Source organism: Urocampus carinirostris, chromosome 15 (genome assembly GCF_059441175.1).
Source record: "Urocampus carinirostris isolate Australia breed hairy pipefish chromosome 15, RoL_Ucar_1.0, whole genome shotgun sequence".
In the NCBI taxonomy this organism is placed as follows: Eukaryota; Metazoa; Chordata; class Actinopteri; order Syngnathiformes; family Syngnathidae; genus Urocampus; species Urocampus carinirostris.
The window spans coordinates 13,686,744-13,705,228 of NC_142363.1; the positions used below are offsets into that span (position 1 = coordinate 13,686,744).

The 18,485-nt window shown below is 39.4% G+C and overlaps 1 protein-coding gene and 1 pseudogene across 1 annotated transcript in view; both read left to right on the forward strand.

Moving 5' to 3' along the window:
• The window catches only part of LOC148351615 (pleckstrin homology domain-containing family G member 3), a 41,222-nt gene that overhangs the window by 19,739 nt on the left and 2,998 nt on the right, over positions 1 to 18,485 (forward strand). Inside the window, exons 3-17 of the mRNA XM_088354267.1 lie at positions 2,918 to 3,450; positions 8,414 to 8,514; positions 9,296 to 9,365; positions 9,441 to 9,487; positions 9,565 to 9,715; positions 9,793 to 9,924; positions 10,007 to 10,189; positions 10,316 to 10,408; positions 11,538 to 11,624; positions 11,705 to 11,735; positions 11,805 to 11,906; positions 11,980 to 12,012; positions 12,609 to 12,619; positions 13,389 to 13,742; positions 15,720 to 15,827. Of these exons, the coding sequence (XP_088210393.1) occupies positions 2,918 to 3,450; positions 8,414 to 8,514; positions 9,296 to 9,365; positions 9,441 to 9,487; positions 9,565 to 9,715; positions 9,793 to 9,924; positions 10,007 to 10,189; positions 10,316 to 10,408; positions 11,538 to 11,624; positions 11,705 to 11,735; positions 11,805 to 11,906; positions 11,980 to 12,012; positions 12,609 to 12,619; positions 13,389 to 13,742; positions 15,720 to 15,827 (2,036 nt within the window). The remainder of the gene's footprint in view (positions 1 to 2,917; positions 3,451 to 8,413; positions 8,515 to 9,295; positions 9,366 to 9,440; positions 9,488 to 9,564; positions 9,716 to 9,792; positions 9,925 to 10,006; positions 10,190 to 10,315; positions 10,409 to 11,537; positions 11,625 to 11,704; positions 11,736 to 11,804; positions 11,907 to 11,979; positions 12,013 to 12,608; positions 12,620 to 13,388; positions 13,743 to 15,719; positions 15,828 to 18,485) is intronic.
• LOC148351616 (U2 spliceosomal RNA) lies at positions 4,100 to 4,247 on the forward strand (annotated as a pseudogene).

Here is an 18,485-nt window from a genome sequence, read left to right on the forward strand (position 1 = left end):
AAAATGCAGTATATTATGAAGGAGCATCAGAACACAAGACAAATGCATGTTAGAATTAGGTTACCGCACATTAAACATAAAACGAGAGGCACATAATGTAAATAAACATAACATCAAATAATAATCTATCTTTTTGCCCCGCATTTCCTGAAAAACTGATCCAACGACGTCTTCTTTTGCCTTTTGACAATCGGTTGGAAATGCGCAAGGCAGACATCATAATGAACGATAGCCTGACTTGTAAACACTTTTTCTGGGTGATTCCTTTTCACAAAATCGGAGACTTCATGGAATTTTCTAAAATGTCTTTAATTTGAACTGATTGAAATAAAACTGAGTCCTCCTCCCTTCCAACTTGGTAGAACCTCCACCTCGTCTCTGAACTCTGAACTGTGACTGTGATATGAAGAGTATGCTGGGATACACGCAGCCTGTTTTTTTAATGTTCTGGTAACTCTGGGAGCACTGGTTGGCAACCACTTTAGGGTGTCCCCTGCCCACTGCCCGAAGATGGGTGGGATGGGCTCCAGCACCCTGGTGCAGAAAATGGATGGATGGAACTCTGGAAGCAGCTAATCGCGGCGCGTACTGTATTTTTTACTTCCTACCCCGAAATGCCTCTGTAATTAGAGGCAATATTTTCCTGTTCAGGTACTTTATAACCTGAAACTTTTGTTGGTAAACACATACCTAAGTAGAGGTACCACTGTATTATCAACAGATTGATTCCGGTCTGCTGCATGTGGAGTCCAGAAAACTATTGTTTCAGTGGTTCCGACCCCAGAAGCTTCTCTAATCAGAAGTCGCGGGGTGGGTAAAGAGGAGGAGGAAAGGAGGGCAAGAGCAAGTATACAAATGGCTCCGCTTCCAAGCAAAGCTCTCTCCTGCTCCTCTAACCCAGTATCAAATATATTTAATCGGCAGGTCGAATTACTAATACTGACATCCATCAAATTCCCCAATATCAATGCCTATAATCGGCCCGCCTGATAATCGGTCGACCTCTAGTCCGCACAACATGCTCCTCAGCAAAGCTCAGTCGAGCTTTTTTATTTATTTTTTATTTATTTTTTGATAATTAGAGGTTTGGTCCCTGCAGTGCGGGCTTTCAGTCCAAATGCTCTTAAACGGCAAGTCACTATGGCGAAACAGATCTTCACCATGTTCAGCACTGAACTGGCGAGCAATTCCAGCTGCAGTGTGGAAACGATTCCCCATTGACATCCTCCGCAGTGATCTGTCCTCTCTTGCATTTGTCTTCCGTGGACGACCAGCCTTCTTGGACGACTTGAATGAGTCTGTGGTTTTGTAAAGATTCAATATTTGAAACGATCAACTTGTCTTGCTATGGCTGATAAGGTCATCCCTTTTGTATTCATCTGGACAATCACCTGCCAAAGGCTTTCAGTCACTGTATAACAGCCCACCATCTTTCAAAATCAATAAAACTGGCAGTTAGAATGCCAGTTAAACAGGGGTTGAAAGAAGGTAATTATAGCCATGTGCTAGATTAGCACCATTAAGTGGGAGGCACCTGAAGGTGTTCTCTTATTTTGATCAGTGCCTTTTTTGCAAAATACTGTTTTTTTGGGTTGAAATGCCTCATTCATTTTGTGTAAAAGTGTTTTAGTAGCAAAAGTCCTTAAACTACAGCAAAAGTCACAGCAGAACAGCAAAAGCAAAAGTCCTTAAACTATTGAGCAGTGAAGATGGCATTTTTTCAGAAATATTCAATCGGTAGTAAATTATTCTCTAATTTTCAGCTCCAGTGTGTAATATATAAGAAAATAAAAATTCAATTTTCAATGTATGTAATCAATCAAGTTGCAAAGTTACACGCAACCATATTTGACAGATGCTGGTTGCATGCGCTTTTGTGCTGAAGATGTATTTTTAAATGAAAATAAAAATGATTTGTGGGAAAGTAAGAAACTTTGAGAAAGAGCGGATATGGATTTTTCAAGTTTACCATCCCCTCACCCACTCCTGCTAATGTAGAGTGGGAAACTGTTATTTACGGAATGTTGTTCTACAATGTACCTGTCAACCTCAGTCAATTGCTCCCCTTTAAAATGATTGCAATTACCCCTGTTAAGCCACAATTAAACACTGCACCTATTTACTTACAGCGAGATGGACCATGTAAAATAAAAAGAATAATTTGTGTAAACATGATTATTTTATTTACCAAATACACAACACAAACTATTCTTTAGCATCTTTCTTTGTTCTTTCCCCATACCTGCCAATCAATACATTTCTCCCGTATTTTGTAATTACTTTAAATAGTGTACGCCATATACCAATCGTACGAGAATTTAAGCAAATTATATTTTGTTTTATTCTACATAATCTGTCTTGCTGTGAGTAAATAGGTTCTTTGTCAGGTTTTTAAGGTTTATTATCGCTTGACAAGGGGACTTATAATCATTAAGAAGGTTATTGTGTAACAGAAACTGTCAGAGTATCCATTCCCATTGTCTTCCTAAACTCTACTTTGTCGTCTGCTACCAGTGACCGAGACGATCTAGATTTGACCAGAAATGGACAAGATGAGATCGGTCTAACAAAAGAGATAAAAATACCGTTCAAAAATTGATTTATAGAGCACACAATTCAAAATGATCAAAAAGAAGAAAAAAAAATACAAATTACGGGCAAAACATGTATGTTGAAAGGTATATAACCAAAATAGTGCAAAAGTCAATTTAATAACTTTAAGCATTGAAAGAAGACTCTGTCGGCTCCCTCCTAAATTCCTGGCACATATCTTTTGGTGCATAGTATACAAGGTTTTATTTGAAATATGTGGCCAAAAAAGGAAAAAAAACAAGGATTTCTCATGAATAATGTGTTTTATCAAGTCTCCCTGTTGACTTACGACATGCACCCATTTTGTATGTTCCTCTCGGTGTAGAACTTCCTCAGCTACCTTCGCCACTCTCTACTGGAGAACATGAACCAACACACACAGATTCAGAACCAGACAATTTTAAGCAACAATGCTCAGAGCCTCTGGAAGTAGAAAGAGAAGGAGAACGTCCAGTAAGTCTTGTGTCCACCTTGTCTTCTGGATCATCCCGTGACAGTCACAGCCTCTTTGAGAGCACAGTGACTCTTCCTTCCTTCTGCACACCGCCCATACCGAGCGAGGAGGATATCGATTTGGAACTGAGCCCAGCCGACAGCACTGTAGAGCAGACAAGGGACCAGAATCCTGGTATCACAGGGTCTCGCAGACTATGGAAGCCACTCTTACTGGGCAACCAGTGGAATAACAACAACGCTGCCTCCCATAGGCAGAGCACACAGATCCTTCACATCCCCGCTTCGCCTGTTGTCACAGAAACCATGGCACCCAATCCGAAACTCACCCACGTGGACCGAGTAGTCATGGAAATCATCGAGACGGAGCGCATGTACGTCAAAGATCTGCGCAGCATTGTGGAGGTAAGTAGATATTGTTTTTACTGTTTTGAAAATGCATTTGAAATTCTTTTAATGATATTACTGCATTCATTTGTGTTTAACACACTTTTTTTTTCTTACCAAAATAAGAACTTAAAAGTGGGTGCACGTCACACACGAGGTTCTAGGGAAATATGTTACAGTATTTGTGCAATAATAGATTAGTCAAAATATATCGCTGACCACAACCGCAAAACAATTGGCTGCAACTGGAATCGAACCCGGGCCATGGCGGTAAGAGCGCCAATCCAAACCACGAGAAAACTAATGATACAAATTGCATATGAATGGGCATTATGTTTTATCTTATCACACCATTTTTAGTCACAGAACCAGTGACTAATGTTGACGAACGGAAAAAACTCCAATTCTCCCAAAAAGATATAAATAAGCGCAAAACAGCACGACAAGGGAAACACTCCTTGGAATATATGATAATGAATGGGGCTTTGCGTTTATTAATATCTTTCTGGACGACTTTCTTTTCTCAATTTTCTAACATTTGTCTCCAGTACCGTGAGTAGAAATAGTGCAATAATGAGAGAAAAGCGAATGCATTTTTCTTTATTATATATATCACAAGTTGTCTGGTGGGTAGGATTTGGCGCTGTGGTTCTAAGATTGTGTACCATCTGCTTCACGTCCAGAAATTTCTGGCCGTGAGCTTGTTCTGGCCATGATCTTTGATTTTTGCGATTCGGAGATGGAATAAGAGCTTGCTCTGTCCACTCCACGTATCGGCCCGGTATTGCAGTACCTCCGGGAACGGTGCATTCGCAATGATCGCAGCAAGGCTTTAGGGCTAGGACCTTAGCTTGGCCTTTTGGCTGAGAGTAAGTGTCCCGGCTCCTAGGCTTTGTAGCGTATTATGAACTGACCGATAACGGATAATGGATAATGAATAACGAAGATAGAACAATAAGCCTTAAAAACCCCAACCCCAAACCCCTCACCACCGTGACCCAAGTTCGGTTCCCTTTGCATACAATATTTTGCGATTTTGATCTGCAATCTTTTTCGTATGATCAATATTTGCATGAATACGGTAGTATACAGTAAAATTTGGGAGTAACGCCAGGCACTTTCAAATTTCTAGCCAATTTTGGGTGCACCTGATGATATGAAAATATGGTAAATCTCTTCGTTGTGTGTTAAGTTAAAAAAAGTTGACGCAAACTCGTGTGTGTCAGCAAAGGGCAACATGTTGCATTCATGGACATTTCATAGCGAAAATTCCTAAACTTTGGAGGACTCTGCATCGTGTTTCTTTGATTATTATTTTACATAGACTGAGAAAAATCATAATGAAGGACATAACATTTTAATTTATGGTCTGGTGCATACATATTAAAGTCTTTACATGGAATGAAGTTATATCAACCAAAAAGTAAAACATAAATTAGGAAACCGTTAAATTTGGAGGAATATCAGCCACTTAATGATGTAATACGGCAATTAATGGCCTGGTCAATATTTGTATATAAACCAGTGCAGTGCGTGTGCTGAAATGTTCTGTTTAAACTGGACATAGGCACAATGCAAGCCTTTCACGGCCCAAGCTTTGCTTTTTGAAAAAAGGTCATCACTGACTTGTCTTGTCGACATCACAGACTTGAAAAATGATTTAACCTCACAGCAATGCATTCATCTCCTACCACTTTTTGTCGTCTGGAAATAACTAGCTGAAAGAGAAACTAATCATGCATGTAGCGTTTAGAAACGGGAGCACTTCACTGTCAGACAATCGCTCGCCACTCATGCTAATGTGTTTAACATATGAGGCATTTTGCAAACAGGCTGACTGCAAACCAACAAGTACCTGTCCTAATGTTCCCTCTACGGGTCTGAGTAATCACACAAAGTCTGTGAGGGTAGCTTGGAACAACTGTAGGCAACATCAATTTTGTGTGTGGCCAAAACCTGAGATCAAATTAACTTACCTTCTGCTGGCTTTCCAGCAACACTTGTTAGTTTGGGCGCCACCAGGCTGTACTTGCCCAAGACACACCATAGGAAATGGTGCCCCCACGACCTTAGTGGTTAAGGGATCCAACCAACCAATATTGGAAAGATTGCCTGGGCCAACACATGTCAACAATTTTACATAAGATTTATGTTTTTTAAAACGTATCTTTTGTTACAAATGGCAAACATTTTGTGGATTTATTTAGTTGGTTGCATAATACAGAACTGTATTTAACCACACTTTTTAGTGAAAGTACAAGGTTGGCAAAAAGTTTGCCTTGATATAGTTGCAAATTATTTGAATGTAACGAGCAATTTTTCCTTTTTTCCTTATTTTATAACCCTATTTCTTTAACTTTTCTTCATTTGTTTCTTTTTCCTAGCTTTTTAGTTCTTGTTTCTTACATCTTCTTTTGTTCTCTAGTTTCCTTTTGTATTTTATTTCCTTTTCTCCTTTTTCCCAGCTTTTTACTCTTTTTTTTTTTCTTGCTTTTTTATTTTATTTTTTTTCCTGCTGTTTTTATTTATTTTCTCTTTCCCCTTTTCTTGTTTTTTTTCCTTCTTGTTTTATCTTTTTCTTTTGTCTCTTTTTTATCTTTGTCGATTTATTTAATTTTTTGCAATTTATTTGATCTTTTTTTTGTTTGCGCATAATGTTACATAATAATTGTTAATCTGTGGATAAAAGCAACAAAAACAATCTGAAGAGCTGTTTGGGATACAACTGCATACATTATTTATAGGTGTGGGTAACTGCACGAGGTTTCATGCTATACTACCGTTTTTGTGCAAGGTTGTGGCGGTGAGAGTCCCGACACTTTGCCACTAGACCACCAATGGTACAGATGACATACGAAAAGGCATTAGAGTATCTCATTATCACACTATTTTTACTCATTGGGCAAGAATCAAATGTTATAGATTGGAGTCCTTCAACAAAGTCCGTACTATACAAGTTATTTTGCGTAGGTATACATATGAACCCGCAATGTTTTTAACACAGGTGAAGAAGGGGAGGGACTGTATAACCGATCAAAATGCAGAACAAAAATAGTGTGATAATTACAAGATAAACTCTAATACCTTATCCATACCACTGGTGGTAAAGTGTAAATGTTTTTGCGATTTTGTCGAATCAATTATTGCCCTAATATATACCGTAAGTGTTTAAAGACCCCAATATACACGTTAGATCTTACTGTGATCTCAATTTTATGCGCTTTATAGTGGGGAAAATACGGTATACTCCGTGGTCAACTGTAAAGTAAAATAGTACTTGATTATTCTCAAATGTTTGACATCAAACCAATTAAGAAACTATTTTTTGTCTTTTTTTTAAGGTTTTAACAACTGAAGTTTGTTCTTTGGAGTGGATGACTTTCATTTCATAAACGTTTGCAGGCGTAGTCTTGGATAATGCTCACAAGTTCTCTTTTATATAAATGTAAAAATGTACAAATGTTATCAAACTGTATTGGCAAGAATGTTACTTGAATCATTCCGAGGCTAGTCAGACTCTGTTTGTATCAACTGTCCGAATATTTTTTACTCTTTAAAAGTTCATGGATCACGGAGGTACTGCCAATGATAAACAAGGTCTGCTTTGCAAACGTCTTTTTATTCACAGTGTCCAGGGTAAAATGCGCCCAAACTTTAAAAAATTTGGTACACGTGCTTGATGTCGATGCCCGCTTTTCTGTATGTTATTGATTGACAGAGACGCTACTGCCTCACGCTGTTATAAAAAATGTGTCTGTCAACAATGGAATGTTGATTATTTTCAATTAGCGAGTTTTGTCGACAAACATTGTAGCATTTGCAAACATGCAAGGCTCTGACAGTTTTCAGCCCGACAATACAAAAGAGCTGCAGATTTTCCACTGGCCACAATGTGAGAACACATTCTTGTACAGATGCATCCGTTATCATGACCCTTTTGAAATTACAACGCAACCTTAAACGAATTGATCCTCGAGTTATTCCGTCACACTTGAGTTCCTATGAAGCAAAGAAGTGAGAAACTTAATCAATGACGTCATCAAAGCAAACACTCAATATGACACATAACCCAGTGACAGCTGTTAAAACTGGGTCCATCCGTTCTTTTGAGATAGTTTTATCACGTGCTCGCATACTAGTCATTCTCAACTGTCCATCCAGTGGGCGTGGAGAAAACAGCCGTTTGACCCAGAGGCTCTCTTGCAGACAATTAAATCCCACAACACCTGGTTTTCACTCTCACACATGACCTACATTGGTCGAAGGATATGAGGATCCTTTCAACGTCGCTCTTCACCTCCTAAAGCTCTGAAAATAGTATTGCAGCCTGTCGAAGTGTGAAGACTGTGTCTACTTCGTTTTGCTAAAGGTCACACGTGTGCGTGTTTTCATTGCACAGGAATCTGCATCCTAAATGCTATGCAATTCTTTCAGTTTGCAGCTGGTGTCTTTGATGGACACCATCTGGGTGTCAGAACAAATTGCTAGTGTACTCTGAGATAGTCTCTATTTGTGTACGTTTGTCTCCTGTCCACATTTCCCCGCTACTTGTTTGTATGACACGTGAGTGTCTAAGTGAGCTTGACGGCGCCTGATGTTGGCGTTTTTATCTTCTGGGGATTTGAGATAGTTTTATCTGCCCTGTAATGAAGTCAGTAGGGGAGGGGAGTGAACAGTGGATGTTTATGGTCTGGGTCAGTTATGTTGACGGCCTATAAATAAATGGACTAAATTCTGCTGTTGGATCATATTGCATTTTACATTATATTTAAGCCTGAAAAAGTATGGAAGGTGTATAATAGCATAGCACATACCAACAGGTGCTATTTTTATCTAAGTAGTCTATGAAACATGCACGTGAGCCCGAGGGACTGTTGAGATAACGGTTGGATGTTTGTGCCACCCAGTGGTATAAAAACGCAAGTGTCAGGATTATGTTCTACATATTTTTAACGTGGCCCCCATCTCTGATGCTTTCCAGGACTATCTGGCTCACATTATCGACATGAGCAACCTCCCCATACGCCCTGAGCAAGTGTGTGCTCTGTTTGGGAACATCGAAGATATTTATGAATTCAACAGGTACATACTGGTCTGTGACCACACGCATTTATAAGACTTGCAAGATTTCCTTTAGAACTCAAAATGAACTATAAAGAGAAGACAACTTATCATGAATGAATTAAACACACGCTTATTTTTTGTTCCTGCTGTTTTGCTTTCATCTTATAATTTTGAGCAGGTTCCAAGTGTTGATATTTCACCAAATGACTCCAAGCAGCCACTCAAATGCCAAATGGGATTTGCGTGACTAGTTGGTCATAGCTGACCATTTTGCTTGCCAAAACACACATTAGCATTCCTCTCATAGTGAGGCTCTACTCTGGTAATTCAACAGAACATTTGTGAGTTGATTTCTGGGTACACAGCTATGGCATTGAATTATGCTGGTTAAGTACATTGTTTGACTTTTTTTTCCCTTTTCTGGAAGAATATTCCACTTGAATCACATTTTGCATCATATCATTTTGTGTTTTACTTTTTATTTATTGTTTTTTCTACTGCCAGAATTATGTTTGATTAAAAAAACACTTCTAAGAGATGTTATTTATGTTTGGACAATTATGGTAAACATTTAAAACATAGATATTTGCATGTTCCTTTTAAAAGATTTGAAGTCATGGTTATCTTGGTTTAAGGCTTACGTTCAGACCGTTTATTTTAGTTTGCATTGCCCACTTGTGGCAAGTAAGGATATAACGTTGTATTTAATGACAACTTGACTCTTAGGTGTTCTTTATTGTCAAAAATGTGTTTTTTCTTAAGGCCTTTATCATTTTATGGTTTGCTGCATCTCTTTCAGTGAGTTATTGCAGTCGTTGGACATGTGTGACAACGATCCTGTGGCTATCGCCCAATGCTTTGTGGATAAGGTGGGTGTTTTTATCCTCTTCAGTGTTTTTCAGGAAACAGATGGAAATGTGTCATTGTTTTGTTCCATTCTTCAGAGTGAATATTTTGAAATCTACACCCAGTATTGTACCAACTATCCAAAGTAAGAGCTGCAAACGTATTGTTTAGAGATATGTTATGTTGGCATTCTGACAAAGTTCTTTTTTTTCAATCTTTTAGTTCAGTAGCAGCATTGACAGGCTGCATGAGGAGCAAAACCTTGGCAACGTTCTTTAAGGATCGTCAGGCCACTCTGAAGCGTTCTCTCCCTTTGGGGTCTTTCCTTCTCAAGCCAGTTCAGAGGATCCTAAAATATCACCTGCTGCTTCAGGTAAAGACAGTCTTCACAGTTTTTTCTTCTCCCACATTAAAATCCAAATTATGATGCGTCCTTTTTTTCTATGAAAGGAAATTGCTAAGCACTACGATCCAGATGAAGCGGGTTATGAGGTGGTCCAGGAGGCCATAGACACCATGACGGGTGTGGCCTGGTACATCAACGATATGAAGAGAAAACATGAACATGCTGTCAGAGTACAGGTTTGCTACACTAACATTTGAGAAGAATTCAGATCGTATAGTCTTCAAGTAAAATATTATTTAATTTTGTATGCATTTGCAGGAGATACAGTCCCTTTTGATCAATTGGAAAGGTCCTGATCTGACCACATATGGCGAACTGGTGCTGGAGGGCACCTTTCATGTCCTAAGGGCGAAGAACAGCCGTACACTCTTCCTGTTTGAAAAGATGCTACTCATTACTAAAAGAAGAGGAGAGCATTATGTCTACAAGACTCATATCTCAGTATGTTTTTTTTCCCGTACCATTAATACAAATGTAAACTTGCAATAGAATGAATGAACTTTCAGTTTTTTAATAATAGTTTTAGGATCATCAGAATCCTAATAAAATAACATACTGTGATTTTAGTGTTCCACTTTGATGCTACTTGACAGTGCAAAGGATCCCCTGCTTTTCAGTGTTATCCACTTCAAGCATCCAAAGCAGCCCCATACAGTGCAGGTAAATGTGAACTGTAGCAACACTTCAACAAAAATGTTTCAGTGCGTAATGTGTGTTAACAGTATGCATGGTGGCAAAAGACATCCCTCCTAAAATAGGGCTGAGGATTGGTAAATTATTACATAAATAAAACACTTCCCCAATGTGGTATTTTGGTATGACATGCCTGGAAATATTCATGAAAATAATCAACGTTTAAGGTCTTAGTGGAACAAAGTTTAGACCTAAGTCTAATACAGGAAATCTGTCAGGGCACTGGAGATGGGAGACATGCATGGGGGATGTTTTGCAGATTCAGAGAGTACACAGTGAAGGTTAGGTGAAGGTGCATTGAAGGAGCTGGGATAAGCATGACGTCACTCACCAGCACTTCCGCCACTCCCCCATTCCTCCTACCTAATGTGTTCTGCCCCGAGCAGTATGCTAAGAGCAAGATGAAGGTAGATAGGAGCAGTGGAAAATAAAGCGTAATGGCTCTTTGTTCTCAGTTGGGCATTGTTAACACATACTTAACAGAGAAAATACTTAACTTTCAACTTTTTTAAGGACACCTCAAATGATGCACCCCGCCTTTAAGAAATAGAAAATTAACGTAATAACAAAAAACTTTTCTAATTACATTTTTTGTTAATGAAATAAATACGAGTGAATTATAAACATGGATTGAATTTTTTTTTTTACCTGGCATTACATTTTTGATTTAAAAAAAAAAAAAAAGGTAACAATTGTTGTATTTTTTTACAAATATAGAATATGATCATTACACAGATGTTTTTATTTATTTATGTGTGACTGGCCTTACTAGTTTGGAAATCGGGGCTCGGTTATAACACACATTTTTTGCGACCTTGTTTGACTTAATACTCAATTATTTTTTTCTAACTAAAACGATTAATTCTGACACTGAAATTAAACCTTACAAACGAAACTAATGACCAGTATTATAACCAAAAGACTGAATGCTAACTCGTAGGCAAATAAAAGTTTTCATTTATTATATTTACATTTATTATATTGACAATTTTTTTTTTTGAAAGATCATGGTAATGTGCTTGGTTTCATTGTGTTTTGCATTGCTGTGCCAGTCATCTGTCACCTCATAAACATGGACAAGGGCTTGTTGTTGTAGGCCAGATCTGTAGAGGAGAAGCGCATCTGGGCCCATCACATCAAGAGGCTCATTCTTGAGAACCACAACGCCATTGTTCCACCAAAGGTCCACAACAATGCGCATTCACTTTATAGCTTCATGTACTTGCAACATTGTTGTGACAAAATTATGTAATCCCATTTTAGGCAAAAGAAACTGTCATGGAAAATTTGAATAGTGAGTGTCTAAACAAGTTCATTTTTTCCATTCTGTTTATTTATTAAGTAAAGATAAACTACTACTTAGGTATAGGGAAGTACCAGTGTAGTCCAGAGAGGTTGAAAAGAGCAGACTCCTACCACTCTGATGACTTTCATCTTGCAGGATGGAACGGAAGGAGGAGATCAGGTAAACATTGCACAGAAAAACCCATTTGTACTATAATTACCCTAAATAATCTTTTTTTCCCTCCATCTTTTAGAACCTGCCAAGCAAATTAAAAAAAGTACAAAAGGTCAGTATACTTGATTAATACTTTTGAAATGTATTAGAGGTTTTCTGATTGCTGTCACAGTCAAAGTTGGGTGCTAATCAGACCAAAAACTCCCTCCCACAGCAACAGCATTACCTATAATGAAGTCAATTATGTGACACTGGTGCTGCACCACAGGCGCTTCTTCAATGGGGATAATTTGGCATTGCTCTCAGATCTGCTCACATTTGTAGTAATTGTCCTTTATGTAAGGCAAAAGTGTATCATTACAACTCCACGGTTATTGTTCCTCGTGTACTGTATATTCAATTTTGCACACTGACATAATCAAAACGTAATTTTCATAGCAGCCTTCCCATCCCGGTGAGGGAGTTGCTCATAACATCTCCGATAATTTCATCATGTTCAGTTTGAGAGAAGGATGCTTCTAATTGACGTTTATCTAATCAGAAGGCCTCCTGTGAGTCTGGGCCAGACGAACCACTGGTTGGCTCACTCCGGGCTCGGGTCTCGACTCTGATCATATGATGTGCTCATTAAATATTGAGTTTGAGAAAATCCAGATATAATCATTTTTTAATATCTGCTTCTCTGTTTTCTCTATTTTTTTCTTACAGATGTCATGAAGGTAAGTTTTGAAATACATACTGTTAAATATATTCTCAAACATTTAAATCATCCCGCCGTCCATCTATTTCTGCACCGCTTATCCTCACTTAATAACGTGTTTTTAGCTAAAAGAAAATGAAAAATATACATTTTTCAACAAAAGTGTCATTCCATGACACAAAGGCAGTCACCATATTTAAAATCACATTTCATCAGAAGCCAAATACATTAATCCCTTCCTGTATGGTGGTTTACTTTTCACGGTTTAGCTGCTTTACACCCTGACTGTAAACTGTAGTTAAGAATGTGCTCTATATATACTAGACTGACCCTAGAATTCGATGATTTTGCATGTACCAAAATCTGGATTTAACCATCTGACTTTGGAACGTCACAGAACTTGTGTTTGAGTCAAATGTAGTCTCCGAGCCGAAGGTTCTCATGAAAAGAGCTACGAATGGCTTGCAAGCCTTAGGTTAGGACAACAATGAAAACAAGGCAATTTAGTTTCTTCCTGTGCGGCCTGGTACCAAACGACCCATGGCCTGGTGATTACCGACCACTATAATACAATATAGCACCAAGATTATTTTGGATGTGTAATAGAGTATTTGATGAATGAATAAATATTACTTTCTACTGAGCTAGTTAGTTTTTACTACTACGGCTACTTTTTGGTACGCAACATCGCATCATTTAGCTCCCCGTCCCCTCGAAAAACGAGGGAATCAATCATTAAAAACAAAATGTCATTGCCATTCTAAACAACATCTGTGATTTTTACACAGCACGCAGAGAGCGAGAGTGCCCTTCTGGGGGGTGTGGTCCCACCTCGGCCATCTTCTCGCCGCAGCACACAGGGCTCCAGGTTAAGCGAGCCCCTGAATGAGAGGCCCTGTGTGGAGGATGCCGTTCAGTTTCTAAGTTCCAACACAGCAAAAGTCAGCTCCTTTCCTTGCGAAGGGGGTCCGAAATCGCCGTTGACAGGACAGGGAAATCAGGAGGATGAGGAGGGAGAGAGTTACAAGGAAGATTTTCTGTTGGGGTCTGAGCAGGTAGCCGACTTTGCCAGCTCTGTGTTGGCAGCCATCTCCTGCTGGCATTCTCGAGCCAGGGCTTTGCTTTCTTCTCACTTCACAACGGTGAGGGTTTCCAGCCACCCACGGCTTTCCCACTTCCTGCTTTGTCCTCCCTGCTCGCTCCTCGCTGCTCTCGGCCCTTCTTTCCGCCCACGTTGGCCCTTGTCCCATCTTGTCTGTTATAAATTCATCCCACTAACCGTGCACAATGAATGAGTCAGGATGTATTCATGTTCCTGTGGGCTGAAGCGCTTCCACACTGCAGAGGTGCATCATGCGGGTCATATTCTTTGTTTGCACGGCGCCATCTCCGCATGCTTTTTAGTTCGTGTTTTCCTCTTCTGTCTCGTGTCAATGTCAGCATGCTGCGTTTTGTGATTACTTTTGGATGAAAATTGTGTCTTCATTTGCATTAATGGCTGTTCACTGAAAATGTGCTGCTTAACTTGGTAGGCCAAAGCAGTTATCTTAACTCATTCACTGCCAAATCTGTAAAAATAAATTACATCTATAGCCGTCAATGGCAATCAATGAGCTAAAGGGTGTATTCTGCTTTTTTTCTTCAATGAGTTCTATGTGCTAAACGTAGCATTTGGATAGTTTTAGCATTTATGAAATACAAGTAAAGCAGCAGTATCTCCCTGCCACAGTCCTTTCTCAGGTGGCCCTCCACTTATTTTTATCGATAAGGGTAAGACAGTCTGAATCCTCTGCAAAGCATTGAGTAAGGTTAAAGAGTGAGGGACACAAGCCCAATTTCATTAAATCAAAACAGGAGGGCCCTAGCCATGCCCCCTCTGCATTAGTGACCACCTGGAAGTACTCCGGTAAGGGAAAATAACCAATTATGTGTTTATGTTGAGGTGTGGAATGTAAATTCCTACACAGGGCGTTGTGAGACCAAAGAAAGGTGCGCGAGACAAAGGAAAATGAGGAAAAGGGCAAATAAATGTAAAGGGCGGAGAAAGACGGACAGGATGAAGTGGGAAAGTAAAAGAGTAAGTAAAGGGATCGAGTCGAAATCTCATGATTTTCAGTGGACAACAAGTGAATGAACGGCTGTCCCAAAGACTGATAAAAAATTAGGGGTGTCTTCATCTGATATTGATAACAAACAGAATTGGATTGTAATCGGATTGCATCCAAAATCTCTCATATTGGCCATAATGGACAAGCAGGCCATTGGGTAACATTGTTGGTCTTGTTGATAAAGTTTAGAAAAAACATATGAGCAGTAGCTAAAAAGTTAAAGCGCAGGTTCGATTCCCGGCTCCTCAGTTATTTTTTTCGAAGTGTCCTAGGGCAAGACACTGAATCCCTAATGAGCAGGTAGTTGCCTAGCATGGCTGGCGCTGCTATCGGTTAGTTAGTGCGTGTGAAGTGTGAAGCACATTGTAAAGCTTAACAGGAGGTCTTCATTGACTTGAAAAGCGCTATATAAATGCAGAACATTTATTCATTTGAAAATAAGTGCAAAAAAAAAACTAAAAAAGTGATCAAAACCAATACAGAAACCCAAATTAAACAAAACTATTGTCGCCCATATTGAATTTCAAGGGGGAAAAAAATGTATGCATAGCTCTTGCTAAAATAATGGATTAGTATGGGTAATGGCAAAACTCTGGCTCCAAGATGTATCACAATTAAAATAGTAGTATTAGGACACGCCACATAAAAAAGTGTTGAATTTTGAATTTTTGCAGCTTAACCTAGCTTCTACAAATGGCATTGTATTCAGAACAACATTTTATTACTATGTAATAATGTTTAATTTAACACATTAACTGCCATTGAAGGCATCAGATGTCAAAGATATTTTTTTACAGCGAACACATGAACAGTGCAATATTTACCTGTTCATTGACTACCCCCCCCCCTTCTAAGGTCTTATAAGGAATGTATGGTTATATATATATATACAGCCTTATATATTTCAGAAACCATTTGACCTATTGTAAAATGTTACTGACATCTTTAAAGCTTCTGCTGATCGCTGTCTGCTTTCCAATGATTTTAAAAGAAATGCACGGACAATTTCAGGATGACGAAGTCAGTGATTCCTCTCAGCTGACCAACAAACCAAGAAATGAGACTTCAGAGAAGGACAGACTTGAAGAAGAACTGAACAACGTGGTGGACACAGGACAGGTGCATTCCTCCTTTTCATACACCCTGATGAATAATTCATTTAAAGATCCAAAGAAAGGCATGGCTATTTGTCCACAAAATGGTCTATTGAAATAATGATGAGTGCTGAGTACTTTATTTGCTTCTCTATTACCGTAAATTCCGGACTCTTGAGCGCACCTGATTATAAACCGCACCCACCACATTTTAAGAGGAAAACCGATTTTGTACTTACACAAGCCGCACCTGTATATAAGCCGCATGCGCCCACATTAAAAAATGTAACACAAACACAAAATCAACCCAAACCCGACTTTAAGTCCCGCGATTGAAACTGAATGTCCTTCATTAAAGTACACAGTCCAAAAATCATAGCCGGCAAAATGAACGAAATAATGATAATGGTACTTAAGGTTTGATGCAGACCTGCAGAGTCCGGGTCCCGTTGAAAGTAATCCAAGGAAAAAAGTGTATATTTCCAAAGGTAAGGGTGGGAAAAATATATATCCACTATTGTCCGCCCCGTCAGCCTCCGTTTTTTTCGCCCCTTCTTTTTGATTCGCCCGTGCAAAACATATCAGAATAAGGCTCTAAAATAAATACATTACAAAAATATACAGTTGCAAATACATATTATACATGGTTACACATACAGGGAGTGCAGAATTATTAGGCAAATGAGTATTTTGACCACATCATCCTCTTTAAGCATGTTGTCTTACTCCAAGCTGTATAGGCTCGAAAGCCTACTACCAATTAAGCATATCAGGTGATGTGCATCTCTGTAATGAGAAGGGGTGTGGTCTAATGACATCAACACCCTATATCAGGTGTGCATAATTATTAGGCAACTTCCTTTCCTTTGGCAAAATGGGTCAGAAGAGGGACTTGACAGGCTCTGAAAAGTAAAAAATAGTGAGATATCTTGCAGAGGGATGCAGCACTCTTAAAATTGCCAAGCTTCTGAAGCGTGATCATCGAACAATCAAGCGTTACATTCAAAATAGTCAACAGGGTTGCAAGAAGCGTGTAGAAAAACCAAGGCGCAAAATAACTGCCCGTGAACTGAGAAAAGTCAAGCGTACAACTGCCAAGATGCCACTTGCCACCAGTTTTGCCATATTTCAGAGCTGCAACATCACTGGAGTGCCCAAAAGCACAAGGTGTGCAATACTCAGAGACATGGCCAAGGTAAGAAAGGCTGAAAAACGACCACCACTGAACAAGACACACAAGCTGAAACGTCAAGACTGGGCCAAGAAAAATCTCAAGACGGATTTTTCTAAGGTTTTATGGACTGATGAAATGAGAGTGAGTCTTGATGGGCCAGATGGATGGGCCCGTGGCTGGATCGGTAAAGGGCAGAGAGCTCCAGTCCGCCTCAGACGCCAGCAAGGTGGAGGTGGGGTACTGGTATGGGCTGGTATCATCAAAGATGAGCTTGTGGGGCCTTTTCGGGTTGAGGATGGACTCAAGCTCAACTCCCAGTCCTACTGCCAGTTTCTGGAAGACACCTTCTTCAAGCAGTGGTACAGGAAGAAGTCTGCATCCTTCAAGAAAAACATGATTTTCATGCAGGACAACGCTCCATCACACGCATCCAAGTACTCCACAGCGTGGCTGGCAAGAAAGGGTCTAAAAGAAGAAAAACTAATGACATGGCCTCCTTGTTCACCTGATCTGAACCCCATAGAGAACCTGTGGTCCCTCATCAAATGTGAGATTTACAAGGAGGGAAAACAGTACACCTCTCTGAACAGTGTCTGGGAGGCTGTGGTTGCTGCTGCACGCAATGTTGATCATGAACAGATCAAAGCACTGACAGAATCCATGGATGGCAGGCTTTTGAGTGTCCTTGCAAAGAAAGGTGGCTATATTGGTCACTGATTTGTTTTTGTTTTGTTTTTGAATGTCAGAAATGTATATTTGTGAATGTTGAGCTGTTATATTGGTTTCCCTGATGAAAATAAATAATTGAAATGGGTATACATTTGTTTTTTGTTAAGTTGCCTAATAATTATGCACAGTAATAGTCACCTGCACACACAGATATCCTCCTAAAATAGCTAAAACTAAAAAAGCCCCACTCCAACTTCCAAAATATTCAGCTTTGATATTAATGAGACTTTTGGGTTCATTAAGAACATGGTTGTTGTTCAATAATAAAATTAATCCTCAAAAATACAACTTGCCTAATAATTCTGCACTCCCTGTATTTACAAAGAAAGATGGTACACTGAGAGAGTTTTCAAAGCTTTAATGATAATAATATAACTTTCATCCCAAACGGTGCCTGACCGGGCAGTTAATGGTAGCACACGCTAGCAACACGCTCGCAACACAGTAAACGGGTCTGTTAAAAAAACATACCGTACTTGTAAAAATCACAGTAAACCGTCCTCATCTTCCTCCTTAGAACTGAAGCCATCAAAGTCGTCTTCCCCAGTGTCGGAAAGAAACTTTGTCATATAGACGTCGTCCGACGCTCCCATCCAGTCCTGATTCTGTGCCCTCCTCTCCTTCACGCAGCAGACAGGCTTTTCGGAACCTGTTTGTGATGGTGGATTTTCTGATGTGCCTTTCTTTTTGCATTTTGCATGATGAGGGTATGATAACGCTAATTTAATTTGTGCGCAAGCCAAGAAGTTGCAGTCTTCTTCGGCGCATATATTCCACCGG